This window comes from Penicillium manginii (genome assembly GCF_028828005.1).
Source record: "Penicillium manginii strain IBT 31320 chromosome Unknown utg000001l:1.0-3466041.0:1.0-3467806.0, whole genome shotgun sequence".
NCBI classification, from domain to species: Eukaryota; Fungi; Ascomycota; class Eurotiomycetes; order Eurotiales; family Aspergillaceae; genus Penicillium; species Penicillium manginii.
In genome coordinates this window covers 816,268-843,716 of record NW_026643102.1, presented here as the reverse complement: position 1 = coordinate 843,716, position 27,449 = coordinate 816,268, and the positions used below count along the sequence as shown (strand labels likewise).

At 48.6% G+C, this 27,449-nt stretch overlaps 10 protein-coding genes across 10 annotated transcripts; 3 read left to right on the top strand and 7 right to left on the bottom strand.

Annotated features, from left to right (window-relative positions):
- Positions 1–63: 63 nt before the first annotated feature.
- On the bottom strand, positions 64–871 carry N7533_000307 (alpha/beta hydrolase; the record flags this gene model as incomplete). The annotated part of the gene is made up of 2 exons (XM_057096957.1): positions 64–405; positions 458–871. 2 exons carry the CDS (start codon positions 869–871, stop codon positions 64–66), a joined length of 756 nt encoding a protein of 251 aa, XP_056965450.1.
- Positions 872–1,512: 641 nt separating this feature from the next.
- Positions 1,513–3,194, bottom strand: N7533_000306 (uncharacterized protein; the record flags this gene model as incomplete). Its single annotated transcript, XM_057096956.1, has 2 exons — positions 1,513–2,810; positions 2,873–3,194. The coding sequence occupies 2 exons, from the start codon at positions 3,192–3,194 to the stop codon at positions 1,513–1,515; spliced, it is 1,620 nt and encodes a 539-aa protein (XP_056965449.1).
- Positions 3,195–4,531: 1,337 nt separating this feature from the next.
- N7533_000305 (glycine decarboxylase subunit P) lies at positions 4,532–7,779 on the bottom strand (the record flags this gene model as incomplete). The annotated part of the gene is made up of 3 exons (XM_057096955.1): positions 4,532–4,587; positions 4,646–7,184; positions 7,255–7,779. The coding sequence occupies 3 exons, from the start codon at positions 7,777–7,779 to the stop codon at positions 4,532–4,534; spliced, it is 3,120 nt and encodes a 1,039-aa protein (XP_056965448.1).
- An 806-nt stretch (positions 7,780–8,585) lies between these two features.
- Positions 8,586–10,483, bottom strand: N7533_000304 (putative phthalate transporter; the record flags this gene model as incomplete). The annotated part of the gene is made up of 8 exons (XM_057096954.1): positions 8,586–8,709; positions 8,779–9,240; positions 9,300–9,517; positions 9,574–9,719; positions 9,779–9,896; positions 9,982–10,110; positions 10,167–10,206; positions 10,266–10,483. 8 exons carry the CDS (start codon positions 10,481–10,483, stop codon positions 8,586–8,588), a joined length of 1,455 nt encoding a protein of 484 aa, XP_056965447.1.
- A 2,397-nt stretch (positions 10,484–12,880) lies between these two features.
- N7533_000303 (uncharacterized protein) lies at positions 12,881–14,758 on the bottom strand (the record flags this gene model as incomplete). The annotated part of the gene is given in 3 exon segments (XM_057096953.1): positions 12,881–13,762; positions 13,777–14,179; positions 14,238–14,758. The coding sequence occupies 3 exon segments, from the start codon at positions 14,756–14,758 to the stop codon at positions 12,881–12,883; spliced, it is 1,806 nt and encodes a 601-aa protein (XP_056965446.1).
- A 3,080-nt stretch (positions 14,759–17,838) lies between these two features.
- N7533_000302 (dienelactone hydrolase) lies at positions 17,839–19,486 on the top strand (the record flags this gene model as incomplete). Its single annotated transcript, XM_057096952.1, has 3 exons — positions 17,839–18,085; positions 18,143–18,580; positions 18,636–19,486. The coding sequence occupies 3 exons, from the start codon at positions 17,839–17,841 to the stop codon at positions 19,484–19,486; spliced, it is 1,536 nt and encodes a 511-aa protein (XP_056965445.1).
- A 609-nt stretch (positions 19,487–20,095) lies between these two features.
- N7533_000301 (class I SAM-dependent methyltransferase) lies at positions 20,096–20,917 on the top strand (the record flags this gene model as incomplete). The annotated part of the gene is made up of 1 exon (XM_057096951.1): positions 20,096–20,917. One exon carries the CDS (start codon positions 20,096–20,098, stop codon positions 20,915–20,917), a length of 822 nt encoding a protein of 273 aa, XP_056965444.1.
- A 212-nt stretch (positions 20,918–21,129) lies between these two features.
- N7533_000300 (DUF4470 domain-containing protein) lies at positions 21,130–22,809 on the bottom strand (the record flags this gene model as incomplete). The annotated part of the gene is made up of 4 exons (XM_057096950.1): positions 21,130–21,331; positions 21,402–21,971; positions 22,021–22,597; positions 22,674–22,809. 4 exons carry the CDS (start codon positions 22,807–22,809, stop codon positions 21,130–21,132), a joined length of 1,485 nt encoding a protein of 494 aa, XP_056965443.1.
- Positions 22,810–24,375: 1,566 nt separating this feature from the next.
- N7533_000299 (uncharacterized protein) lies at positions 24,376–25,111 on the bottom strand (the record flags this gene model as incomplete). The annotated part of the gene is made up of 2 exons (XM_057096949.1): positions 24,376–24,620; positions 24,679–25,111. The coding sequence occupies 2 exons, from the start codon at positions 25,109–25,111 to the stop codon at positions 24,376–24,378; spliced, it is 678 nt and encodes a 225-aa protein (XP_056965442.1).
- Positions 25,112–26,119: 1,008 nt separating this feature from the next.
- N7533_000298 (type 1 glutamine amidotransferase) lies at positions 26,120–26,980 on the top strand (the record flags this gene model as incomplete). Its single annotated transcript, XM_057096948.1, has 3 exons — positions 26,120–26,342; positions 26,402–26,628; positions 26,681–26,980. The coding sequence occupies 3 exons, from the start codon at positions 26,120–26,122 to the stop codon at positions 26,978–26,980; spliced, it is 750 nt and encodes a 249-aa protein (XP_056965441.1).
- Positions 26,981–27,449: the final 469 nt, after the last annotated feature.

The following is a 27,449-nucleotide window of genomic DNA, read 5'->3' as shown; positions in this document are numbered from 1 at the left end:
TCCTCAATTCTACCAGCTAGGCTAAGATCGTAAGCAACACATGCATTCGTAAACTTGATCAAATCAATTGCTCAAGATCTTCTGAATCAAGGCCGCCAGTTCCTTCGGCCGAGTCGAAGTAACACAATGACCAGCATCAATTCCAAAAACGCGAACCTTCTTCCCACTCCGCTGCTCAATCAAATCAATCGTCTCCCTTTGAAAAGCAGGCGGAAGTAATACATCCTGTTCGCAAAACACCCACGATGATGGAATATCCAAATAAGCCGCATAAGTAAGCTTGTCTCTAAAGCTCCTAGCTGAATGATCGCTATGTCCTTTCGCCATTTCCAACGCCTGCTCCCAGGGAACATCATTGTAGTTCGCCTTCGCGCATCCCTCGTCTTCGAGGACCATGTATTCGCCCTATTTGAGTCAGACTGCGATCAACCCTGCTAGTTCTTTGGTGATTTCTTACCTCGACGGGGAATTGGTCAAGACCGAGTTTTCCCGCAACGTCGAGACCAGATTGGCCCACTGCGGGAGTGAGAGTGCTGATGTTGATTATTTCCACGATTCCTCCTGTCTTTCCGGCTTTCGATCGATCGGACTTAAGAAGTCCTTTTGCGCTTTCGTTGGCGACGATTCCGCCGTATGAATGGGGGATAAGAACGATGTCTTTTCCCTGATCAGCTAGGTTGGTGATCACGTTGCGAAAGTGGGATGCGTCGTCGTACATTGAAGACGATGGCGGAGACTCCTTTCGAATGGCAGATTGGAGGGGTTCGACGATTGTTTCGAAACCGAGCGATCGGAGATTGTCAACGAGGTTTTTGTAAAGGGCTGGGGGCGAAAAGGAGCCCGGAATGATCAGGAGAGTTGGTTGGGACATGTTTGCTTTGAATCGGGGTGCGTGTAATTCAATATGGAATAGATTGGGAATATTGATGCTGTTCGGATGACGGAGTGGCCGCGCCTTAAATAATTGACAAGGTCGATCATCTTCAAATAGTCGGACACGTTGCGTGATTGCTCGGAGTATTCCTCTATCTTCGCAAACTCCAATGCTTCTCCCCGGTGGGCAAGATTTGTCATAATAGCTTGCAAATGGTGAAAAGTCTCGGGGCCATTTTATCGCCAGGAGAAATCTGAATGGGCAGCAACAGTTTTGAGACACATTTTAGTGGGGTTGGCCCCCGGGGCACTAGGTGGATCGGGCCGATCGACGTAACGGCATCCGAGTCGGCGACATAAATTTGGCCCCCATGTAGCAGATTTCAAACTTAGTGCTAGCCCTGGAGTGTGATTAGTCAAGCGATTGAAAATCGCGACCGTCGCTTCCAAGTACAATTGGACTAGTAGGTATCCTATCGAGCTACTGCATCGCATTCCCTCTCAAAACCGAAACCGAGATTGTATTCCGAGATAGATCTTCAAAAACCGGATAGGAGTTCTCAAATCGAATATGTGCAGATTGGACGCCTTGTACTCATACTAAATAGTCCCGAAGCAAGTTCAATACAGCAGCAAGATCTAAACTCTCCAATGAACCATCCTGCCCCCAACCCAAACAGCCTTAACATTCCGATCATCTCCACTCCAAACCCACTTCTGAATCTTCTCCTCCCAAGACTCCGTTCCAAATATATCCACATTACCAACAGGTCCCGACTGAATCAGACTGGTACAAGGTCCCCCATTCATATTTGCAGTAGCGGATAGCGGAGATACGCCATTCATCCTCACAGAGCCTAACTGGATCAACTGCGCATCCATGATCATCCCGATCTCAAAACCACCGATATCGTCTTCCATATTGACGACAGCGGCTCCGCCACGGGTAGCCAAGTACAAACTCTCGGCAACGGAGAGCTTTTCCAATCCGACAGATTTGCTCTCACAGCCGTCATGGGAATGATAATCGACAAAGTCTTTCGTGTGGCCGAGTAGTCGCGATGAAAGGCAAGCTTGTCTAGCAGCTTCGAGGATGGAAGGACTGTAGCCACCGCTGACGTCCGTTCCCAAACCAACGGTGATGCCCTCGTTCAGATAGTCTCGCACTGGGGCAATTCCAGAGCCGAGGGCTGAGTTCGAGGCAGGACAGTGGGAGATCTTCGCATCGCGCGCTTTGACGAGTGTTCGCTCTTCCTTTGAAAGGTGGACCGCGTGCGCGAGGATGGTTCGTGGTGTCAGCAGATTGTGCTGATCGTAAACTGCAGCGTAGCTCTCCGCTTCGGGGAAGAGGTCTTTCACCAGTGCCACTTCGTTCTTGTTCTCTGCGATGTGTGTCTGGATGTGCAGTGGAGGGTTGTAGCTAGCTGCCAATTGACCGAGCGCAGTGAGAGAAGGCCGAGAGCATGTTGGTGCGAAACGAGGCGTGACGATGGGTTTTACTAGAGTGCCCTTTGGGTCCAGAGTGTGAATATAGTGAATTGTATCCTTTGTCGCGGATAGAGAATCCTCGGCGGAAAGATCTTTGTAGTACTCAGGGCAGAAGGCTGGCTCATCCATGCACACTCGGCCGATGAAGGCTCGCTGGCCTCGTGTTTGGCAAATTGCTGCCAGGGCATTAGTTGCTGGAACGTGGATTGTCGCGAAATATGAAGCGCAGGTTGTGCCGTGAGCGAGCGTGCGTGAAACGACCTGGTCGTAGATGTGTAGTGCCTTTTCCGGTGCTTCTTCTGGCTTCTGTGCCTGGCTTTGGCCTTTGACGGTTGATTGTGTGCCAAAACCTGATTCCACTGGAAATGTATAGGTCTCTAGCCAGTCCAGCAGAGTTGAAGACCCGAACAGGCCTGCATTTGGGTATTGAGGCGCATGGATGTGAGTATCTGCGAGTGTCAAAAATGGCGTTCACCAGGCCTAGAAAATAATGGAAAGTATTCATTCTCACCAATAAATCCAGGGAAGAAGAATTCGTTCTTATCTTCGCGTGCCTCGACAATCTTCACCTTGGTCGCGCCGCCTAGGTTGCCATTCGTCTTTCCATCAACATCAACCCAGCCATTTTTGCTCATGAACCCAGTAAATGCTTCATCATCGTGGATTTTCCAATCATATCCCTTGATTCTACCGCTCTCGGCGGACACCCATAGGATACCCTGAGTGCGCTGCAGCTCTGGTTTGGCTGGTGATGGAACCAGGTCTGACTGGGGCAGCCGACCAAGCTGGATGAAGGTCCCCCGGTAAACGCTGAATTCGTATTCTCGTCTCATAATGAAGGATATTTCTCTTTTTCGAAGAAAGGGACAGGATATTGCAGCTTCAAGTTCACAATCGGTTTGTGTCAATTGGTCACTGGTAATGCGATGCGATGCGATGGAGGTGCCAGTGGGGGATCGACTTGAAGCCTTCAAGAATGCAAGATCTAAATCTAGTAGATGTACGTCTCAAAACTCAACAGCAAGTCCACAGATTCAAAAATATTCCACCGAGCGAACGCGGGCCTGATATATCCTCTGTCAAGGGTCAAAGCTTAAAGAAGGTGGCGGTAACGTCGCCTGATAAAACACGCTTCCGAACGCCGAGATCAGTTACAGCTCTGGGGTAAATCTATCAAGGTTATTCCTTCTGCATTCGACAGTCTTCTCCGCAGTGCCCTTGCATCGAAGCCTTCTAGCAAAATTGTTTCAAGGTCGTAGTCGTGAGCGATCAACAGGGCAGAGTTCGTGGCGGGGATCGGCAGTTTCCGACTATTGTTACGTATTCTTACATTCAATACGGATATTGCGATGTTGTTTTGGTGGCATATCGGTGTAAGTGGGATGGAAATTGTGTATTGTATTGTCATTTCACCGCTGATAAGAAATTGCGGGCAAAGACGGACTTCTATTGCGGGTGAGTGGTGTTTGTCATCCGCTTTTTGCTGTGCAACTGACCTCAAGGAACGATGGACCATGCTTAACCATAGCACTAGGCATTTTATCGTAACAGACATCTGACTGCGGAAATTATATCTGTCAAAAGGGGAGATGGTAGCTCTACAAGCCCAGGAGACGATCAGCTCCGAGTCCTTGAGCCCCGAGGTGTTGCCCCACTTTGCAGTGCAAGAACACGAAGCTGGCACCTCACCACTGACAGTCATGGGTGAATGACTTTTCGGATTATTAAAATGTTCAAAAGATGTTGAAATATACTTGGAGAAAAAAGTCCAAGCATTCTAAGAATTGCGGCTCGGGAAACCTTCCGAATGTTCGAGTTTGCATTTACGACAACCTTGTGGGCACAGAGAAGAAGAAACAATAGTAACAGTATCAATGATCAATTAATTTATTTACAGTACCCAACAGTCAAAACCACAGGAAGAAAGCTATTTAATGTTGAAATAGTCTTCACTTTTGAAACATGAGTCGTGATCATGAAAACAGAAAGAAAAGGGGGAAATGTTGAATGTATACATCAGAAGGAAAAAAATTGAAAGTCAGACCAAGCAAGCACTCTAGCTCTAGAACTCAATCTAACAAGTTCTAGTCTAGGCTAGGTAGCAATGGGTCACGATCACAAAATGCAGAGCAAGCCAAACTAAACCAAACCATCACATGGGTATCATAATCTATTCAGTGTCCTCGACCGGGCCACAGGTGCAGAAGAGGTTCTGGTCACCGAATGCTGCATAGAAAATTAGTAAATGCTGTGACATAATGATAGGGGCGGGAGAAAAGCTTACCGTCATCAACACGGGTGACACTGGGCCAGAACTTCTTCTCCAGCAGGTAGGGCTGGGGGTATGCGGCCGTCTCACGGGAGTAAGAACGGTCCCACTCGCTGGAGAGCAGATCGCGCTGGGTGTGAGGGGAGTTCTTGAGAACGTTGCCCTCGCGGGGCTGCTTGCCGGCCTCGACGTCGGCGATCTCCTGACGGATAGAGATCAGGGCGTCACAGAATCGGTCCAGCTCGGCCTTGTTCTCGGACTCGGTGGGCTCGATCATCAGAGTGTTCGAGACGGGCCAGGACATGGTGGGGGCGTGGAAGCCGTAATCTTGCAGACGCTTGGCGACATCGATGGCCTCAACGCCGGCGGTCTCCTTGAAGCCGCGCAGGTCGAGGATGAACTCGTGAGCGCAGCGACCGTTCTCGTTGGTGTAGAGGATAGGGTAGTGGGGCTTGAGGCGGGCGAGGATGTAGTTGGCGTTCAGCAGGGTGATCTTGGTGGCGTGGGTCAGGCCTCGGTCTCCCATCATGTTGATGTAGTTGAATGTGATGGGGAGAATGCTGGCGCTGCCCCAGGGAGCGGCAGAGATCGGGGGAGAAGCGGTATCGCCGCGCTTGGACTGGAGGTACTCGTTGGCCGGGTGGCCGGGCAGGTAGGGGCGCAGATGCTCGGCGACACCAATGGGGCCAACACCGGGACCACCACCACCGTGAGGAATGCAGAAGGTCTTGTGCAGGTTCAAGTGGCACACATCAGCGCCGATCTCGCCAGGAGAGCATAGACCGATCTGGGCGTTCATGTTAGCACCGTCCATGTAGACCTGGCCACCGTGCTCGTGGACCAGGCGGATGGCCTCCTTGGCACCAGGCTCGTAAACACCGAATGTGCTGGGGTAGGTGATCATGAAAGCGGCGAGCTCGTCCGCGTGCTTCTCACACTTGGACTTAAGATCAGCCAGATCCAGGTTACCGGTCTTGGTGTCGCACTTGATGGTGACAACACGCATACCTGCCATGGCGGCAGAGGCAGGGTTGGTTCCGTGGGCAGAGACGGGGATCAGGCAGATGTTGCGCTTGGCCTCGCCGCTAGCCTCCTGGAACTTCTTGATTACACGCAGACCAGCGAACTCACCCTGAGCGCCGGAGTTGGGCTGCACGGTGACCTCAGCCATGCCGGTGATGTCGGCAAGCTGCTGCTCCAGATCATCGATCATCTGGATGTAGCCCTTGGCCTTGTCAGCGGGCATGAAGGGGTGCATCTGAGAGAACTCGGGCCAGGATACGGGGATCATTTCCGTGGTAGCGTTGAGCTTCATGGTGCAAGATCCCAGGGGGATCATGGAGTGGGCCAGGGATAGATCCTTGGACTCGAGGTGCTTGATGTAGCGGAGCATCTCAGTCTCAGAGTGGTGGGTGTTGAAAACGGGGTGGGTCATGAAAGAGGAAGTACGCTCCAGGCTGGCGGGGATGGGGCTGACAGACAGAGTTCCATCGACCTCGACAGGAGAAGCCTTCTTGTGAGCGGCAAAGATATCCAGGATACCCTTGACCTCGTCACGGCCGACGGTCTCGTCAAGAGAGATACCGACCTTGCTGTCACCGAAGCGGCGCAGGAAGACATTCTTCTCACGAGCGGCAGCAATAACGTCATCGGCCTCGAAGGCGTTCTCAAGCTCAATGGCAAGAGTGTCGAAGACAGCCTCGCCCTCGGTGTTAGAGCGGACAGGAACATTGTAGCCGAGGCCGACCAGCTTCTGGCGAAGGAGAGCAGTCATGGAGACAATGCGCTGAGCAATGGACTTGAGACCGACAGGGCCGTGGTAAACAGCGTACATGGCAGTCATGTTGGCAAGGAGGGCCTGGGCAGTGCAAATGTTGCTGGTGGCCTTCTCACGACGAATGTGCTGCTCGCGGGTCTGGAGAGCCAGACGGAGAGCACGGTTGCCAGTGCGGTCCTTGGAGACACCGACGACACGACCAGGAACCTTACGCTTGTACTTGTCGGCACAGGCAAAGAAAGCGGCGTGGGGACCACCGAAGCCCATGGGGACACCCAATCGTTGGGCGTTACCGAAAGCGATATCAGCGCCAAACTCGCCAGGGGCTTTGAGAACGGTCAGGGCCAGGAGATCGGTGGCAACACTGAAGGTACCGCCTTGACCGTGGATAGAGTCACCGAGAGACTGGAAGTCGTAGACACCACCCTCGGTATCGGGGTACTGAGCCAGAACACCGATCAGGTGGTCACCTTGATCCTTGACCAACTTGAAGTTATCAGCCATCACATCACCAATGACGAGGTTGATTCCGAATCCCTCGGCGCGGGACTGCATAACGGCGATAGTCTGGGGGTGGCAGAGGTGGGAGACAACAAAGGACTTCTCGGCCTTCTTTTGCTTCGAGGTAGGCATAGTGGCGAAGGACATGGTCATAGCCTCGGCGGCGGCAGTGGCCTCGTCGAGAACGGAGGCATTGGCGAAGGGCAGGCCAGTCAGGTCGGCGGACAGGGTCTGGAAGTTAAGAAGGGACTCAAGACGGCCCTGGCTGATCTCGGGCTGGTAGGGAGTGTAGCTGGTGTACCAAGCGGGGTTCTCAAGAACATTGCGGAGGACAACCGGGGGGGACAATGGTAGGGTAGTAGCCAGTTCCAATGTAGGTCTTTCCGGACACATCAATGTTCTTGCGGTAGGTGTCCAAGAGCTTGAGCATATCGGTCTCACCAAGTCCACCCTGCACAGCTGAGCGGTAGAGGTTGATGTCAGCGTGGGGCTCGGAGACCTTTAGGTCCTTCTTGGAGAGAATGTCCGCGGGAAGGACCTGCTTGACGAATTCATCGAGGGATGCGGCGGGAGGATCCAGGACCGCCAGCATCTCTTGGGCCGCATCGGGTGAAGGGCCAATGTGTCTGCGGGGGAAAGTATCGAGGGGTTGGAAGACATCAGGTGGGTGAGGGTCGCCATGAGCATAGACGGAGCTAGTGTATACTCCGCGGCGAGCAGCGGGAGTTTCTTGCTTGGTGTGTACGCCACGACTTCCATTGAAGGGCGAGAGAGTCACGGAGCGAAGGGCCACCGGAGAGGGACCAGCTCGCACACGCGAACGCAGAGCGAGCTGGCGGCCGCCACGCAGGGCAAACAACGATGCCGCCATGAAGAGCTACCGGGGAGTGACGTAGGGAGGGTGGGGGGAGAGACACCTCAACACACGACACAATTGAGGTAGAAGACAGGGATGAGGAGGTAGAGTGAGGAGAATGAAGAAAGAAGTTAAACAGGATCACAGAGAAATAATATTTAAGATCCGCATCGGCCTCGTTTTTCCCGGTGGTTCAGGGCCGTAGGAAGCGTGAACCCTAGAGTCGCCGACCGACGGGCAACGCGACGGAAAACTGCGATAACGGGGTCGGGAGTGGATCCGAGTTCCATTGCAACTCCTATCGCACCAATGGTGGTGCTCTGCAAGGAGAATGTGGGTCGAAATCCAATGAAGTTGGCGGTGGCACTCGGCGGTTGAGCGTTTTCCGAGGGAAAAGTGAAGTTGCGGAAAGATAGCGATGGAGTCATGTGATTTTTATCACATCAGGTGATTGCAGTCACCAGGATGACTCGATTGCTGTTGCTCTGTTCTCACTGCTTTGTCCTAATCTTAATCATATTCCGATAAACTCATTCAATTGCTACAAGTATGGCACTCAATCCCGTCTTCCATTCGTCCCGTCAACACTACACAATTAGCGCCGCAGTGCCGGGAAAGAGAAATTGCGGGGAGATAGGGTCATGTGATGCTCCGTTATCGCAGTCATGTGATTTACAGCGAGTCCGGGGAAAGCAGAGCTCCTCTCCCCAACTACATACTCCGTACACTGCTCTCCATATTCCAGAATTTTTGTTATAAAATAATTCAGTTCAATTCGTCGTGATTCATACCCTTTATCCACTGAAACCTCACACCTACACCTAAATGGTATACCGGAAAGTGGGCTCCCCCTCGATCTCGCGTTCGCCCTTCTCCGCCTGCTTGTTGCAGAACCAGAACCACACACTCAGACAGCACACCACCACAATGATCGTAATATTGCACCTGTTTCGCCGGAGATATCAGTGTACATGAAAAGAGTCAGGGAGAATATTCGTGATGGGTCAAACTTACGCAATTGCAGCGTACATGCCTGGCCGGTACTCCGGCGCATCCTGATCGCGAAAAACCAAACTACTGGCAATTCCACCAATACCGCCAAATCCAACCAGCGTCGCACTGCTGAATGCGCGAGTCCACTGACCACGCACATTGTTCGCCTGATATGCCATACAGGCTGGGATATTCGCATTTGCTCCTGCGACCGTGAAAAAGACACCTGCGTAACGCACCGCGTTTCCCTTGGCGAATCCCATCATGGGTAGTCCGATGATGCAGAGCAGGCAGTTTCCGATGAGAATTGGGGCGCGAACTTTGTATTTGTCGCCGATCCAGGCTGTGCTGTACATGACCATACCGGCGAAAACGTATGGTGGTGCCACGAGGCATTGTGCTCGGCCAACGTCGAACTTCATACCTTCCATCAGGATGATCGGCAGGAAATAAGCGATTGCGTAGGTAACGGTAGTCAGGCAGCTGTGAAGTGTTAGTATTAGCATGTATCTTTCCTAGTGAGTTCTGTAGACCACACGTACAAGAAGATCAGAGCGAAGCCCCAAATCTTAGGATCGAGTCCTGGCTTGAGGAACTTCTTCAAGGAGAATGCCTCGAGATTGCCGTCCTTGCGATCATTGTTGATCCGGCGGACGACCCAGTCGCTCTCCTTCTTGTTGAGGAATCTCCAGGAGTTGGAGGCACGATCGGGGAAGTCGACTAAGAAGGCGAAGCAGAGCATGCCGATGAACCCGGTGATCTTCACCCGTTAGTATCAGCGGAAGGGGAAGAAATGGCGACGGCTGATAAACATACCACTCCCTCAAGGATAAAAATCCAGCGCCATCCACTCAGGCCATGAGTACCTGACAATTGCATCAGGCCAAATGCCAGAATACCAGACAATGCGGAGGCAACGCAGCCGATGAGATAAAAGACCGAGAATCGCTTTTGAACGTCATCTGCAACGCTTGAGTCAATGGTTTTGACAACTCGAGCGATACCATTCATGGCAACTTACATCGGGTATACCAGCAGGAAAGCAGGTAGACACAACCCGGAAAATAACCCGCCTCCAAGACACCGAGTAGAACGCGTAGCCCGACTAGTTGTCCCCAATTTTTAACAAATCCCGTCCCCTAGTAGAATTTATCGCGTTAGCATCCATCCATGTCTACATGGATATCTCCAAGGAGACCCGAGATGAGTTTCAAGTTGGCGTACAATCATAATAACCGCCCATGTCATGACAATTGTGCCCAAGAATATAGTTGGTCCGATCTTGCGAATGAGAACGGTCATGGGTGGTTGGAAGAGAACGTAAGGCACAAAGAACATGAGCACAACAATTGACTATTGGTTCGTTAATCGGGCATATTCATCACCACGGGCAAGCTGGAGGCACATACATAGCGATTTCCGACACCGAGCTGCAACTCTGTTTTCAATCTTCGCGACTTGTTAGTGACCGCAAACAACAATGTGAAAGGCTGAACTGCTATGCTCACCCCGCAATAGCTGCTGCGCTTAGATTAGTCCTATCCATCAACGAAATGCAGTATGCCAGTCCGGTCATAGTCACAAGCCGAAGATCAATGCGTCGAATGATCTTTCGCTGTTCTTCCTCTGTGAACTCCTCCTCCTCTTCCCCGCTACTGGGCGTCTTCTGTGCGATATCTTCGATACGATCATCGTACATGACCTTCTCATCGGGCGTGGAGCCCATGGTGAATTCGGTGAAAGGATTTGCTAGAATATTGGATGGTAAATCTTATTTCGTGACCTTATGGGTGTAGGAAAGATTATGCCAGGAATAGTGACAGCAATAGTCATGCACAAAAATAGAGCTTTGAAAATAGAGCGACACAAGGATCTCAGCATGCTTTTATCATTCCCGTCCCACAATAGGGGACTAGGAACGTGCGGAGACCAACTTGCGACACTACCCCATGGGGTCGGAATCGAGAGTTTCTCCCCTTCGGGCCAGATACCTGATTGAGTTTCACGCTCAGCAGCTGGGGAATGACTCGGATTTCCCGAGAAACTATTGGTTGGCGGCTTTGCTACCAGTAATAATTAAACCAGTACCAGGTGACGACCATAATGTTGCCCAGAGTGCCCAGCCTTGAATAGTCAGCTAGTGAGCTTTGTTAACTCCTGAACGACGGTCTGAATCAATATTAGCCGACGAGATGTGAAAGATGCCTCGGTCTGTCGCAGGAAATACACTGTAGAGAACGATCAAAGAGAAACAGAAACTGGCCACCGGGACTTGGTGCAGGAGGGGGAAACCCCACATTTCGTGGGCTGGGGCGAGTCAAACACGTCGCACGGGGGAGGTAGCCACTGTGGCGGCTGGTGCATGATGATCTGGGGATTTCTGATGCGTTTGAATGCGGGGGAAAGCTGCTTGGCGGCTCTTGGTGCTGCTTGGCAATGTGACACGGGTGGTTAGATGCGGAGGATTCCTTTTGGTTGATTTTGTCGGAAGTGGGGTGGAGTTCTTGGTACATCTGTCTCTGCTTTTTGTCTTTTTTTTTTGTCTTTGTCAATTTACTTGTTCTTTGTTACGGATTTCACCTGGAGTTGTTGATTTGGGAGGGTATTTCTGCCCGGATATATGGAAAAGCAAACTCTACGCTGTAGAAGATTCAATGCTTGTTTACATGGGTTAGTTACAAAGTGATAAAGGATGACTTCCTAAATTGTAAAAGAAAATCTCGCACTGTCCTTATCTCGCATTGCCACCGATGTTCGCCATACGATGGCGATCTAGGCCCCGCCCCCAATTTTCATTGTAGGTCAAAACTAGCCAGCTTCCCGATTTACTCCGTCTTCTTCCATCTCGTTCCTATATTGAGTAGAAGGGAGGTTGAGCCTCGGATGATCTATCGACCTTATTGTCTAGCCGGGAAGTCATGCGTATCTTAAACTTCAGCCACGAATTTTATACGAAGCACATTTCGTGGTGTTCGGCCGTCAGTTGCTATACAGGGCCAACCGTGCGTTGTGAGACAACCTTATCCATCCTGAGAGCTCGCTACCACAGGCGACCTTTTCCTGTGCTTGGATCGTACGAACGTGGCGGGGTGACTCGTGTGCGAGTTGTAATACCTTTTCGTTGTATGCAGAATGACCTCACCACTCGGTATACAGCACTCACGATCTGGCCATGCAGGTTGCTGCAGGCATACAGCCGATTAAGATAGACCAATAAAGGGGTTTAAGTGTGCTTTGACAGCGGTTAAAACCTAGGCATCCAGATAAGAAGGTCAGGCTGGACAGAGCTAAATCTGTAGGTCAACTGGCCCCACGTGGGGAATGTCCAGGGAAGGAGAAAGGAGGGGATGATTCTCCGGAGTTGCCGATCTTTGTTGCCGATCGTTGTTTCATCTGCTGCTTGAAAATGGTATATCTTCAAGTTATGGTGGACCTTTTGTCATCGTGATCAAATCTTTTTGGTCTAAAATGAAAAAGTAGCTAATGACGCAGGCTTCATCCTCCATTTTCTGCAGGTTTTGATGATTTATCGTTTGAGCATCTGGAAAACGTGTGCTGCTTTTGGAAGTTAACATCTAGTGGCATCACTACCCATTTACTCATGTAAGTAGGCGAATTGAAAAACTCCACTACCACAAAGACGGGAAAATAGAGACGTAGACAACTACAATGGACTTTCATTTTGGTGATCTTATTATGTGTTGGAATTGGGTTGGAATACTCCTGGGTTATATCTAGTAATATGAAACCCCAGAGAGAACAGTCGTGGCGTAGGTTACAGTGGGATATGATTCCCCCTGTAAAGTCGCTGCAGACTTCAAGTTTTCCATTCGTATTATCCATTTTTCTTCCACTTGGTCTACCCATGCAGTCAACGAGTATCGTAGAGTCGGCTAACATGTTTTATTTCAACTTTGTTCGATGCTAAAAATACTATGCGGACACACCCGCACAATAAATACAAGTATCATTTTGTCAACTTCGAACATGAATGGGGTACTGTGACGTTCTCTCCTTTTGAGGGACTAGAAGAAATTGTTTTTGCGGGTATCATATTACTCTCTCGTATTTCAGTTTTTCCTATTTCGTCAGGCTTTCTGCATCTGTATGGCTCAAATACCATCTAGTAATATTTTTCACCCTTCACTAGATCAATGACTGACTCTTCAAATCCAAATGACGCGTGCTTGAACGGCCTAGGTGTCTCAATCTCCCCGAAGCGCAACCTAACCTTCTTAAGCTTATCGGGTAAATGGTCGGAGCCCAAGCAATATCCAGTTGTTGATTTATCCAGGTCTGGATTTCGTGTTGTTCTCAGCAGGTTGGAAAATGAAGTATTCTGAGGAACGCCATTGCCCCACAGAGCAAACAACCCGATAGTAATACACACAAGAGTGACCACTAGAGCGGTTAAATAAGCCGCAAATAGGTTCTTCCAATTATAACTGTAGAAGTTCTGGGGTGAGTTGACAGAAACAGGTACATTGGTGCTGGCTGCATTCAAGCTGAGAAGGTTGTAGGTAAAGTTCCGCGAGAGGTCTTCCAGAGCTCGGGCCAATGTCCTATTGCGACAGATCGGATTGGCCACCCGGCTGGCCACGGTATACTTAGAGCTACTCAAAAGCTCTGGACATTCAAAGATACTAGACTGCATAAGGCGGGTTGCTTCGCCTATGAGGGCTCCTGTGGAACCTATGGAGAGAGTACCCTCGATGAGAGATGAGAAGAGCAGGTGGGTTATATAATAGCCCCCAAGGCTCTCCGGTCTGTTAGGATACAAGTCTGTAAATGCGGATGTTCCAGTCGATGAACTCCAGTTACAAGGAGCGACTAACTCGGTCGAGATAGGGATGAGGGCCTGAATGGTGTTGTTGAAGGATACATCTAGCACATAGGAAGTGTTCCAGAGCCGGCAAACAAGGGATGTTTCGGTTGACTTGTCTGTCAGAGAGTCCCGGTACTCCTTTGCAGCAATCAAAAGCGTGTTGTTCAAAACGAAGGTGTACTGCCCGAGTATACATTGTTATCGCCGCTTGAGTTACTTGCAAATTTATGCCACACATCCTGAAAGGAGGTATAGTTATCTAACCCATCAAGGTAGGTGATACCCTTCGTCTCAGCGATAACCTCACTCAGGTTCTGGCATTTGTAGGAAGGTCCCCAAAATTCAAGGGTATAGGATGAGTTAGGCAATGGCGGCGTAAGGGGAATGATGGCAGCTGATGAGGAGGTTGTTGTGAATAGACGGCTGATGATAAAGGATGGACCATAAATCCAACCCGCCCCTTCAGTTAACGCCCAGTCAGTCCAGAAATGTTCCGTAAAGTTCACAGTTGGAACACTCATTCGAGTGATTGTCGACGTTGTCTTTAAATTTACCGATAGAGTAGCAGGTGTGATTAGAGCAGTTAAGGGAATCAGCCTAGATACAGGGTTAATAATCCCATACTCTTGAATCGACTCTAGTACACACTACTTACCAGGAGACAATTGCCAGCAGAGTCAGTGTTTTAGCACACATCCACATATCAGGGACAAAAAAGGTCAGCGGATCGCTCAAAACACTGAACATGGCATCGATGCCGCGAAGATTCACACTTTTTCTGCGGAGAGTAGCCCAAATCTGTTGCACCGCCGCAATTCCGATGGCGGCTACAAGTAGTGTTTTGACGACGAATGCGAAACCAGTTCCGATCCGAATTGCCCAGGTTTGTTGCTCAGCTGATTTAACAAGTGTATTGTCGAGGCTGTTGTAGTATAGATGATGGCCTACCGATAATGCCAGGCCACATAAATAGAGCACAACCATCAGGGTTGGAGACCGCCATCCCAATCCCCATACCGCAGGGGAATGGTCTTCCTTAGGGGTCGGCTCAGAAGTGAGTGTTGTACGGTTGGGTGATACTGATCTCTCGGTCAAAGTGTCTGGGTCGGGCTGGTCTGTCAATGAAACAGTCCGCATAGAGGTGTATTTGACACGATGATCGATCGACTGAGGCATAACGGTATCGGCAAGTCTGGCTATCACGACCTCCTTGGATCTTCGCGCCAGGAAATGCTTAATGCTTATTCTGCTTGCAAAATCGAAGCCCAGGGCAATTATAACGAATACATCGAAACTTGGGGTTAATTTGAATTTATCCACTCAGCCTACTTCTACCTCAGACTCTTTATTCGCCCGCTCGCAGAACGGCAACTCCTCGTAATTGCCAAACACGAGGGGCTGGCGTAGGTGCATATTTAGCGGCATTTAGTTACTCCGTACTGGGCGCAGACTTGCATGGATGTGTTCAGAACCATGAAAATTTTTCAATCCAATCCAATAGTCCTGCGCCCAGGGTCCAGTAGTCCTGCACCCGGGCTCTCACAACCCTGCGCTCAGGTATTTTCAATGGCTTGGCGTTTATTTTAAGCCGCTTCACTACACCAAGGCCTTGGCGGTGTGATAGAAGAGAGAGTGTGTGAGTGTATCGATCAAAGTGATTTCAAAAACGACCGTAATGCACCAGTCTTTTGATCACCTTCTTTCGAGGGCCGCAGCTTTGAGAGGGGCCGAAAAGCCCCTAGGAACGCCAGCATGGCCACGTTAGGTACATTTCCTAGTATCTAGCATCCCCCAGACTTGTTGGTCAGAATCTTTTCACTGCTCTCTGGGTAGAGGTGTTAGCAAGGTAAGCAAATAAATTGACTTTTTTTCACATTAGGTGGTTTCCCGCTCATCTCTTCCACCAAGTCCCACCTCCCCCAAGGATCTAAACCTTATCCTGTCTTTCTTTGTACGATATAGTACTAGTATTCCCTCAACTTGAGGTTCCAGCCTTGAAAGGAGACCTATTATATAACCCACCTGCCTAGTGGGCACCTGTCGCTTTCCTTCAACTATGTAATAATCTCAATTGTTTACCTATTTCAGGCCATCGTGTCAGATTCTGTTCTACGTGGTTTCGCGACCGATAATTGGTCATATATAGATCAAGGATCAATCATCTTGAAGTTACAATGTATGTGAATTTAGATAACGTCGCAGACCGCTTGTTTTATAGGAATTGAAAGACCGGTTGTTATAACTGCTAGTCGTAGCAATATCTCCTATTAGTTATGTCTTGACACACATGTGGCTCTACTGATTTCATCACGATTGGGGGCCGAGGTTGAAAGACAAAAGCAAATTAGGAAACCTTGGAACTGGAAACTCAGCATGCCATAACCCCCCTCGTAATTGACCAAATAAAGCAACCGGGGTTTACCGATACTGCTCTTCAATTAATAGGAAATGGGTCCTATCACCTCGAAGAAGAAAACATCATGGATCAAACCAGTCTTCATTATTATTTTTCACTGTATGGTTTGTACACTTTGCGTGTGCCAGCTTTTTCTTCTCCCGTTCTTCGGCCGATTGGGGCTCTTGCGTGAGGAATCCACAACTTGAACAACGCGGCTACCTGAATATTTCCTTACCAGAAGAGAAATCAAAATCTCCTCTCCCTCGCCAGCAAGCTCTCAGTTTTCCGTCTGATGGAGCATTTCTTCGCCGATGCAAGCGAGATAGCCCCGACACTCAAAAACAACAATGTCTATTCTTCGATATGCCCCCGCGGGAGATTCGAGACAAGATTTACTATGAAATACTTGGTGGGGAAACCCTAGGGATACGAGAATGTTGTTGGTCAAGAATTCGTGCTACGTGGATGGTCGAGAACAGACTGGCATTGCTCGTAACATGCCGCAAGATGTAGATTAAGTCGATATATTTTCCCCTCCTCACCTGGGCAGCTAATACCTCTAACGTAAATTGCAGTTAGTCCGAGGCTATTCCTATTTTATACTCAGGAAATACCTTTCAGTTGGAGGATGGGATAAAGCCAGTCTTCTGAATACTATCTGACCTCCAATATGTGCTGCTTCCGCAGAGGTTCGCTGTTATTAGGGATTGAGATACCCCAATCGACCTAGGAAACTCCCTCTATAAATCTTACTATGGCTGGCGATGGGATAAAGTAGGGGACCGTATTTTTCCTGGTTCTCATAATATGTGAAAACTATCACAACTATGAAAGGCTTACGCAGATTGAGGCTTAATATCCATTACCAGCTTCTCGGTGCTGAAGGAGAAGCTCAGATACCCTTTCGAGGTGATGCTTGCCACAGAGGCAGCTCTCTTGGGGCCAGCTATGAAACTAGACCGGACTCCTGATTTCGGGATCAAGTTGCACTGGCCTGCGAATGACCATTCAGTTATACTTTTGCAAAATGCGCCCTTAACACGTTTCCTCCATGGTGTTCAAGTTAGCCGGTAGATCCCAAAAACATGCACGAAATGCTTCGCTTGCTACCTCGAGGCCTCTTAGATGTCTGTAATCATTTCAAGACATCAATATTTTCATGGTTCTGACTTTCCATCTTTATTGAGGCAACGTTCCGAGGATATCCAGAGTTAAACACTGAAGTTTCAAGTTTCTCCTCCGCATTGGACCCTTCAGATACTATGAGACTTCCAAGGTCGAAGAAAATGAATACATTTACAGGGCTATTTTCGGTCCCAGAGATATATTAATTCACCCAGGTGGGACCAGCAATTCGTTTTGAAGCGTTTAGCTGTAGCTATTCCCGGTATAGACATCTTCCAGAACTAGTGGATTTCAGTCGAGAGCGATCCGCCGATCGACATCGTACTCTCTAGTTAGAAATCTGGTTCCTATCTTTTCTTAAGAGGAAGACACTAAAGGCATCTATTCAATGGGCAACTGAGTGACGGATAACCCCTGTTCCATCGAATCCTCACCCCAAATGGCCAATTAATCTATTTTCCCTGGTCATTTTCCATGGAAGGCGACACAAATGACGTCGAGGCTAACCTGACAGCGCCAATGACGTAGACCCGTTAGCTGTCATGCGACGAGCACAGAGGCCTCTTCTTTTCTACGTTGAGCTTCATTTCTAAATAATTCTAGACTATTCTTGCATCCTAGGTCAAAATACATCCCACGGAATAATCATCGGTCGGCATATTCTTCAAAATCCACCCACGCGGGGAATCCGCACAGAAACTCACCAACACATCCACCGGTCGCATTTTCCAACATGGCGACTGTTTCTATCAGTGCCCCCGGATTAAGCAATGGACTGCTTTATAATAATGGCAACAATAATGCGCGCGTTTGCATCACCTCTGAGACCAACGAATTCGACAACCAAACTATCCAAGATTGGCAGGAGGAAGGGTTCGACGTCGTCTATTTACCTTTGAATGGTGGAGGGAAGGAGTACGAAAGCCAACTGAAGACTGTGAAGGAGGGACTGGGCGTAGGAGAGAATTACGCAGTGATTGGTATGACGTTCCAGTGTTGATTCGTTATGGTCCCCCAGCTAAACAATTATGGAACAGCATTTGGAGAAGCAGCCAGCTACTGTCTGGAATACTACAGCAAGTCATTCAACTGTAGCCGGCTTTGTGGTCTAATCGCATACTACCCGACCGTTATCCCTGATACTCGAACGAGCTTCGCCCTCTCTCTGCCTGTTTTGGTCCACCTGGCGGGCAAAACGATCGATGTCCTCGCACAACCACAAGCATTGGGATTACAAGGGAAGAGGCGCCGCAAGACGAGACCAATTCAACCTGGACTAGGTACTGGGGAGCGCATGAGACTTGCCTATCCAGCATTCACTTACGAATATGCGGAGCCTGGGTTTGCCGAACATGACATGGAGGAGTATAACAATCTCGCAGCGAATATTGCCTGGACTCGGAGTGTCAAGGTTTTGAGAAAGGGGTTTTCTCGAGACGTGGATCTCGAAAGGCGCTGGGACGACCATCAGGAAGGTACATTAGATTCCAAAATTGACACAGATGATGAACCGAAACTGACCGGACGCAGCGAAATTCTTCAGATCAAATTTGTCCAAAACGTTGGAGGGATACGTCCAGAGCAAAGTGCCTTCCGTGACATATACCTCGACTTTATCCGGCGGAATTGGAAATCAAGCCCTGCGCCGTTTCTACGGACAGTTCTTTCTGGGCAAGCTACCTCCCTCGATGCATATCAGTCTTGTATCGCGAACAACCGGAGCCGACCGCATTGTCGACGAACTCTACATTTCCTTCGAACACACAAACGAAATTCCATGGATGCTTCCCGGCGTAGCACCGACCAACAAGAACGTTGAAATAATGTTAGTGAGCATTGTTAGCTTGCGGGGAGGACGTCTTTACTCGGAACATGTCTATTGGGACCAGGCAAGTGTGCTCGTTCAAGTCGGACTTCTCGACCCAAAGCTCGCACCCAATAATCCCCATGGAATCGATCGTCTTCCTGTTGTTGGTCGAGATGCAGCCCGCCGCATCCTTCATGAAGATACCGAACTGGAGCAAGAGGATTATCACAATCGATTGATTCGTCGGGCACACGCGCGCGCCCGCAAGGCTCGAAGCTCCAAGTCATCACAGGCCCCGGATGAATCTGGGGCTGAAGGGAAGAGTGAGGTGGGATTTTCCTTACCTGTGAGGAACAAGGGTAAGGCTGTGCAAGAGGAAAAGCCTGAGCCCGAGCCCGAGCCAGAGTCGCAGCGTACTGCGACAGATATCACTGATCACATGGATGATGATGATGACGATGGTGCTGCTACTGAGACTGAATCGACTGCTCAATCGAAGGAGGAAAACGGTAGTCACAAGGCATTTGTGGAAGATGGGGATGAAGGGGATGAGAATGGAAATGGACAGTCATAATTTGCAGCACTTTTTTGCAGGCTTGTAATTGGCCAATATGAATTTTGACTATACTGCAATCGCGCACCGACGATTTTAATGTTGACTGCCTTTTTATGATTGGTGACTGTCTGTGATAAAATGCCGTAAGCTACCATATGCATTCAGTCTCATATTTCCATATTTGACAACATCATACTACGAGTACTGCTATTATTGATCCACGGCTATCGCTAGTTGGTAATCGTGAGATCGATCTTCATGCTAAGGTTTGTGTGTGAGATCCATTATCGGCGCGTAAGTTATTCCCGTGATTGCGTACACATCAAGAAATTTCGAGAATCAACTTCCATAAAAATAAGTAGGCGTTTAGAGAGAGAGGGTTTGCAGGACAGGGACCTGTAGTATTCAATTGTGGGCTATTTTGGCATGGGATATAGCCAAAAATATTCAGCAACTCTGGCAAAAGTTGTGCTTGTCACTATAAATGACAACATCATAAGTCGGGGACCACATTCGGAAAACGGAGGTCGGGAGCGTCCGCATTCTTCTCTTAAAATTCCTCCAAATAATTTCAATTCTCTTCGCATCTAGTTGGAAGCTATTGCTTTTTGATTTTATGATCATACCATGTCGTCCGAAGCACAAAACATCTACGACCTTCCTGAGTTCTTCTCGGCCTACAGTACGCTTCCACGCTCACAGGGAGGGCTATCCTCCGCTCCGGAATGGCCAGTTCTACGGAGAATGGTGCTACAAGGTAGTACTCAGCAACTGAACTCCGATGAGAAAGAATTGGACGGGAAGAAAGTCCTTGATCTTGGCTGTGGTTATGGCTGGTTTTCCAGGTGGGCACGCGAAAGCGGCGCCTCGCACATCAGAGGGGTTGATCTCTCTGAGAAAATGATCAACCGGGCCAAGGAGTTCGATGATGCAGCCGAGAATAGGCTATGTGAAATTGTCTTCGAAACAGGCGATCTCGATAAAATCACCTTCAGGGATAGCTCGGAGGAGGGCAGATACGATCTCGTTTACAGCTCCTTGACATTCCACTACGTTGAGGATCTCTCTCGACTTTATCGCGAGACTTTCGCTTCGTTGAAGCAAGGGGGTAAATTGGTATTCTCGGTGGAACACCCCATTTGCTCAGCTCCAACAATCCCGGGTCCAGATTGGACCTCTGTCCAAGAAGGGGGCCAGGAGAAGAAAGTCTGGCCACTGAATTCTTACAGCGAGGAGGGCTGGCGCTACACAAGTTGGTTGGGTGTATCGGGTGTCAAAAAGTACCATCGGACGGTGGAAACATACGTGACTCTTCTTTTAGAGAACGGCTTCAAGTTGACTGGATTGAAAGACTGGGTACCTTCGAAAGAAGCTGTATCGGAGCATCCGGAGTGGGCAGATGAAAGACATCGACCATATTTCCTGCTTATCTCCGCTGAAAAACGGTAAAGCTGAGGCACCTAGGCAGGCAAGCCAACAGGCGGCAATATACGCGCCTTGGGATGCAATATATAGCGGGTTAGGAAATTTTTGATTCAAATCACAGTCTTCGAGGATTTAATCAACGAAAAGCTCAATAAAGATGAGCATGCACTAGGTGAAACTCAGGAAAGAAATAGTCAAAAGTGCTCGGGCGGTTTACTCTCTTCACCGGAATCATTCTACCCAGTCCTCTTCCACTCTACATATCGCTCCTTACTTGTCAACCCACTACTCAGAGACCGATCAAATTCCTCCTGAGCACCAGCCTGGCTGGGCCTCAACTTCAACCTATACGGCCATTTGTCGATGATCGTATGGTTTTCCTTCATGACAGCATTCAGAAGCTGTTCTATCTTCTGGGGCTCCAGTTGACGGCAATACCTAAATTAATAATCAGAATGGCTTCCAAGAAACACCATTTACTGGAAATAGCAACCATGTTTTCGCATACCTGTCGAAAGCAAAGTCATATCCCGTTACCAGATCACGCCCCATGTAAAGTTTGACAAGGACTGGGTCATATCTAGTAACCCGGCTTCCCTTGTGCGGAATATACCGCATGAGTCTTCGCGATGATGCACTGCTTGGTGTCATATCCCGCATCTTGTCTTCGTCTGTCAGGGTTTCCTCCACTGCATTCATGAAGAGAGTAATTAACGTCGCGTGGGGATTGACATTCCTTTTCTGGAGCAGAGGCATCATGTAGGCCAGTGTACGGTGAATTCCTAACCATCCGGAGTCCGATATATTGGAAACCTCGATCCGAGCGAAGGAATCTGGTTCGAGAAGGTCAGAGAGAGAAGTCACATCGGCTTGAAAAAGCTTGAAGGAGGCCATTTCAAGGCCACGAAGACCACTCAAAAAAGAAGGTAGGATTCTTCGAAGATAGAAATACAACTTCCCATATATGTCCGCGCTGGCTGGGCCACAGGGTGTCCTTTCGACATCCTCTGCAGGCCACCCGTGCCTAGGATCTGCGCTGTCTTGCATCGGCCACGTGGTTTCATCCTGAAAAAAGGTACTGGGTAATGTTATTGTTATGTATTTCTTTTGGTCTGCCCTTAACTCACGGATTCGGCACTCGAAAGTCATGTCTGGGGAACCCAAATGGGAGAAGAAGACCGTCTTCGCGGAATCGGTTGAATGCGACTCGGTGAAGATTAGAAATTAAACAAAGGTATCGATCTCGATAATCCTTTCTTGATTCCGCGAGAGTATTGTCAGTGCGGATCTTCTGTGCTTGATGGACATCTAAGCCTGTCGGTACGTCAAGGAACGACAGAAGACGGATCCATGCCGACTTTTCAAGGACGACCCTGACCGAGCGTTTCCCAAACGTCCATGTCTTACCAAAGAGACCACCGGGCGGCTTTTCTGCAATCTTATCACAGATATCGCTGATTAGGGGCTTAATTTGCTGCTGTAGGATTTTGAGATCCGACTCGCGGATGAGGGCTGAGTACCAGAGAGAAATCATGCAATCTGACGCCGTATCGATATCTTCTACCACCATAGCGATGAGAAGCAGAATGATATTACGTGCCACAATATCAAGATCTCGATCGTTCAAGGTCATCTCGATCTTGCCGTTATAAGTGCTCGGTAATTGGGCGATGGTCTTGACGAGATGTCGGATATCCCCCGAAGCTGCAAGAGGCAACATGTTTAGTATAACTGAAACCTTCTAATCACGCAAAGGTAAGCAAAGGCTTGGAAGTCATACCGGCACATAAAATACGTATTTCGCCACCGTATTCACTTCCTTCGTTTTTATCCAGCCGAAGTAGATCGAAAGCAGGGACATTCCCCCAGAGATATTTCTTCTTGCCGAAAACCGTGGCAATGGGCTCTCCGCCCATAAATTCTGGGGTTCGGTTTTCGATAATCCAATCCGGCTGCCATGTATCTTTACCCAAGGGTGACTTGCATGCTACCTTGTGAATGGGCCAGTCCGCTTTCTGGCACGACTTGTCACAGTACTAGGATATGGATACTATTAGTTTCCGTTCCGATACAATGAGGCTGATATTTCTGAAGGGTGGCGAGTTGAGAATACTTACAGTCACTAGTTGACAGTTCTTGCAACCGTACTTGCCGACCTTTTTGCAATCGGTGCTTCCCGGTGCCCAGTTGGAGCAGATCTGCCCTAGAGACGTCATAATACCTCAAAGTTGGCTCGGATTCCGTTGTTGAAAGAAAGGTGATTGACCCTCAACTCAACAAGGCATCCTTATACAGAGGGGATCGAGAAATAGGGAGCCTACTAGTCAAATCCCGTATCTACTAGTCAAATCCCGTATGCATGCGTGCCCAAATGGCCCCTGTTGTTGAAAAATGCAGGGGTTCCTCGGGGCTCGGCAGTAGGGTGGGAGAAGAGCCCACACCGCGCGAACGGCTAATGCACACCAGATGTTTGATGATTTGCTCCTGGAAACACGAGTCACTCAGTAGAATCAACCTATTTTGATCTTACCAAAGAGACATTGGATGAATTCATGACAAAAGGGGTAGTGTAATTCCCATTCAGCGTTTTGAACGTTCCATCAAATATTTTGAAACTTTGAACTCATGATAGGATCACGGATTATAAAAGATTTTTAGCGGCTGCTCGGGAGGTGAAATGAGAGAATATTTTGATTGTGACTAGTGTTAGAGAGACTGCTGAGCATGTTGAGATACGGACACCACCGGCGCTTGCAGGAAATAGCTTCGCTCTCTTGTCTTCTATCACCAGCAATCACTATTTGTTCGTGCCTTTCCCGTTTGTTTCTGACAGAGCTGTGACCCATACGATATTCACCCCATCATTATTACTGCGAGACCTTGGCTTCTCAAACATGATAACGACTTTCATTTTTGCAATCCCCCCCGCGAGCAAGCGCAAAGACTCCGCGTTCGTTTGCTTTATACACAGCCCCAGGAACAAACTCACACACAAACTTGTGAGATCGAAATACGCTGATTGGTTGCTCGCATTGACAAACACGGGACGCATTAAGTCTTTTTCCCGGTGATAGAAGCACGGAAGAGCCGTTTTTCTGGCCGAGTCACTGGGAAGTATTCAGTTTTCGAACGCCTCGTAAACAACTGGGAGACGTACTACTTTGCTCCCTTATGGAGCGTGAACCATATCACGACCATTAGCTGAGCCACCTCCTAAAAAATCTGTCTCCCTGGCACACTCGGGCTTATTGCTATCACGATCGATGACTCGTCAATCGCCGTTATGCTGCCCAAAAATGAAAAACAGAGATCTTCTATGCATATTATGAATGAAACACGAGAGTTGAATAGATTGTGATCTTTAGTTTTGTCTTCAGTAGCAAGGAGTGGCAATTATGACGACTAAGTCCTTTCGTAGGATAAAGTTTACTTTGAAGAAAGGCCAGAAAGCAAGATTATAGACAAGCTTTCCACTCTCTGATTCACTCTGTCTTTCTCATTCCCATGATACAAATGGTGCCGACCCCGCCATATTTCTCGACGTCCAATCGAACAGGTTCTGTATCAACAAATCCAAATTTCTCATAAAGATCATGACCATCAGCAGATGCGTCAACCCAATAGTCATTCAAGCCCAGCTCCTTGCCAACTGAGAGGCCTTGTCGCATCAAAGCTGACCCAACACCCTTTCCACAATACTCTGGCAGTGTCGCAAGGACTTGAAGAACTATGTTGTATTAGCGTTGACAAGATAAAAAATGAGAGGATTTCCATGAATATCCTACATCCGAATCTCTTTCCATCCATATGCTTCTTCTTCGCCAGCTCAACGGCCCCAATAAATTCGTTGCAAGCATCGGGATTCGCCGAAGCTGGCCAAGGAATATCCTTTTTCAAGGGCTCTATGATCTTAGGCTCTGTGAAATAGTGCCAACGAGCCCAGCCAATGATCTTTTCCTGTCCATTCTCGTCCTTGATCACAGCTTTCCAGAAGCGGGCTGTCGGGTCGGTCTGCATTTTCTCGAGAAAGTTGCCTCGTCGGAATTCATTACCTACGTCGCTGTATGAGCCAAACATTATCTGGAAAGTATTGGACCCAGGAGGCTCTTTCTTTGAATTATCGAAGGCGATAGCCTCCACTTGCGCGAGCGTTAAGCAATCATCTTCGGTTGCTGGGATGACTTGGAAGTCTATCAAAGCAGGCCGCACAGCTCCCATATTGACGATGTGCGTGGGTAAGACGCAGAAGAAGAAAATGAGGGGTAAAGAATCAGGATAAATGTAAGCATTTAGTTCGATCTGAGACTGAGCATCTGTTGGTGGAGATCATTTTGGCCCCTCTTGATCTAACCATTCTGGGTGCTCAGCCTTATCTCACGGGGATGTTCAAAATGTGCTTGAAGGATTCATTCAAAGCTAAGATTCATTTCCTGAATTGATTATTAGTCCCCAGGTGGTTTCCTTAATCAAAAGCCTTGAGATGTTCTGCTAACTTCAAGGACAGTAGTATATAAAAGCTTTCCTTGGAAGGTTGTAGCCCCGCAACTCGATCGGTGAATCGGCAGGCCGGAAACCTCCCGCGGGGCAATGTGCGTACATCCATTCAATCGGAGAGCGATCCGGCTTGTGGATTTTATTTTATTTACTAGATGTTTCTAGTTCTGTCGGAACATGGAATTCAATTAGCTTGGTGCTGTACAAAGCAGATCGTTTGTACATATATCCAAGCCCCTGGCCCTCCCATGTGGGTCTGATTGTGGGTGCGAAATTCAGATCGGTCAGCTGTATGGAATGCATGGGATACAATTACTATCTTCTGGAGGTTTTCTGTAGGATCGCGAGTTTGACATTTGAACAGCAGAAACTTATAGTTCTATCGAGGTAAATCTTGTCGGCTTGGTTGTCCCCGCCTACCCAGGATCGGTCGTAAACCAGTATACTTTATATGGCAGTTTGAATCTCTTAAATAGTGGCGATAGATGAGCCCAAATAATTTAGATACCTCCCGTCGCATCGACGTACAATCTATGAGACAGCGCGGAAGGCATAATGATTGGCCAGAGCTTCTCGCGCCCGTCGGGAAGCATCACGACGGGGAATGCTCCTCGGACCGCGCAGTGGGTCTTAGCGCGCTTACCAAAAGTTTGGATGAAAGCCCTCATAAAGGTATGATACCTAACCGGAAGTTTGCAAAAGGCAGACACTATCCGAAATCCATCTTCCGAAATGACAAGAACACTCCGCATTGCGATTCTTGAATGCGATACGCCAGTCGCGCCTGTTGTCGAGAAGGTCGGCAACTATGGAGTCATCTTTGAAGCGCTGTTGAAGAAGGGTTTAGTGGCGGCCAACTGCGACGTGGATTTTGAAATCAGCAAATGGAATGTCGTGGAGAATCCAGTCTATCCCAATCCGAACGATATTGATGCTTTTCTGCTCAGTGGAAGCAGTAAGTGACCACCTTGCTCATACGGATATCCTTTGATAGCAACAACTAAGCTTTAGCAGAACATGATGCCCATTCTGATGAGACATGGATCGTGAGCCTGACTCAATACGTATATGGTATTGTGCAGAAACATAAAAAGCCCGTCGTTGGTATATGCTTCGGCCATCAAATCATAGCGCGCGCGTTAGGCGCTCGGGTTGGACGGAGTGATGATGGTTGGGAAATCTCTGTGGAAGAGATCACTCTGACGGATGCTGGTAAAGATATTTTCGGGCAAGATAAACTGGTATGTCAATATTTTCATACAGTTAATATTCGGGCTAACTACCATCTTGTAGTATCTGCAACAAATGCACCGCGATGTAGTGCATGAAGTGCCAGAGGGCTGCGTCAATTTGGGATACAGTCCTCGCTGCGCGGTTCAGGGTCTTTATATGCCCGCACGCATATGGAGCATCCAGGCTCATCCTGAATTTACCGAATTTATCATGTCCTCTGTGTTGAAGGTCCGACATGAGACTGGGGTTTTCAACGATGAACAGTATACGGATGGAAAGTCCAGAGCAGGAAAGAAGACTGATGGGGAAAATCTGGGAAGAGAAATTGTAAAATTCATTACGGAGTCCTGCGCAAAGTGACCTGGATGTCCAAACTAGCACCTATCAGTATGAGACGATTGAAATAATTTAAGTAGTAATCACATAAAACTTTGTGAAACAATATTCGACTACTGACTATATACCTTAAACACGTACTCGGGTGTAGTACAGCAAACATAGGTTGGCATCGTTTAAACCCGCAATTTAATGGACCCGAAAATAGCAGATAGCGAGGCAATTGGACGACTTGAACATCAATCCGCTTCGAATTATCCTTCTATTCAAAGATAAATGATTATAATCTCCGGGTATAAAGATGCAAGTCTACAACGCTGACTAAGGGCAACATCGGTCACCTGATGGAGGGGGGGTCGTGGGGAATTTCCAACTTTCAACCTCCAATTGAAAGCTTCCCTCGCAATGCCCCCCTCCAAGACCGCGATAAGCGGAGCCATTTGCCATTTCACCGCGCTTCCTATAAATTCCAGCTCCGTCGGGTGCATTGGAC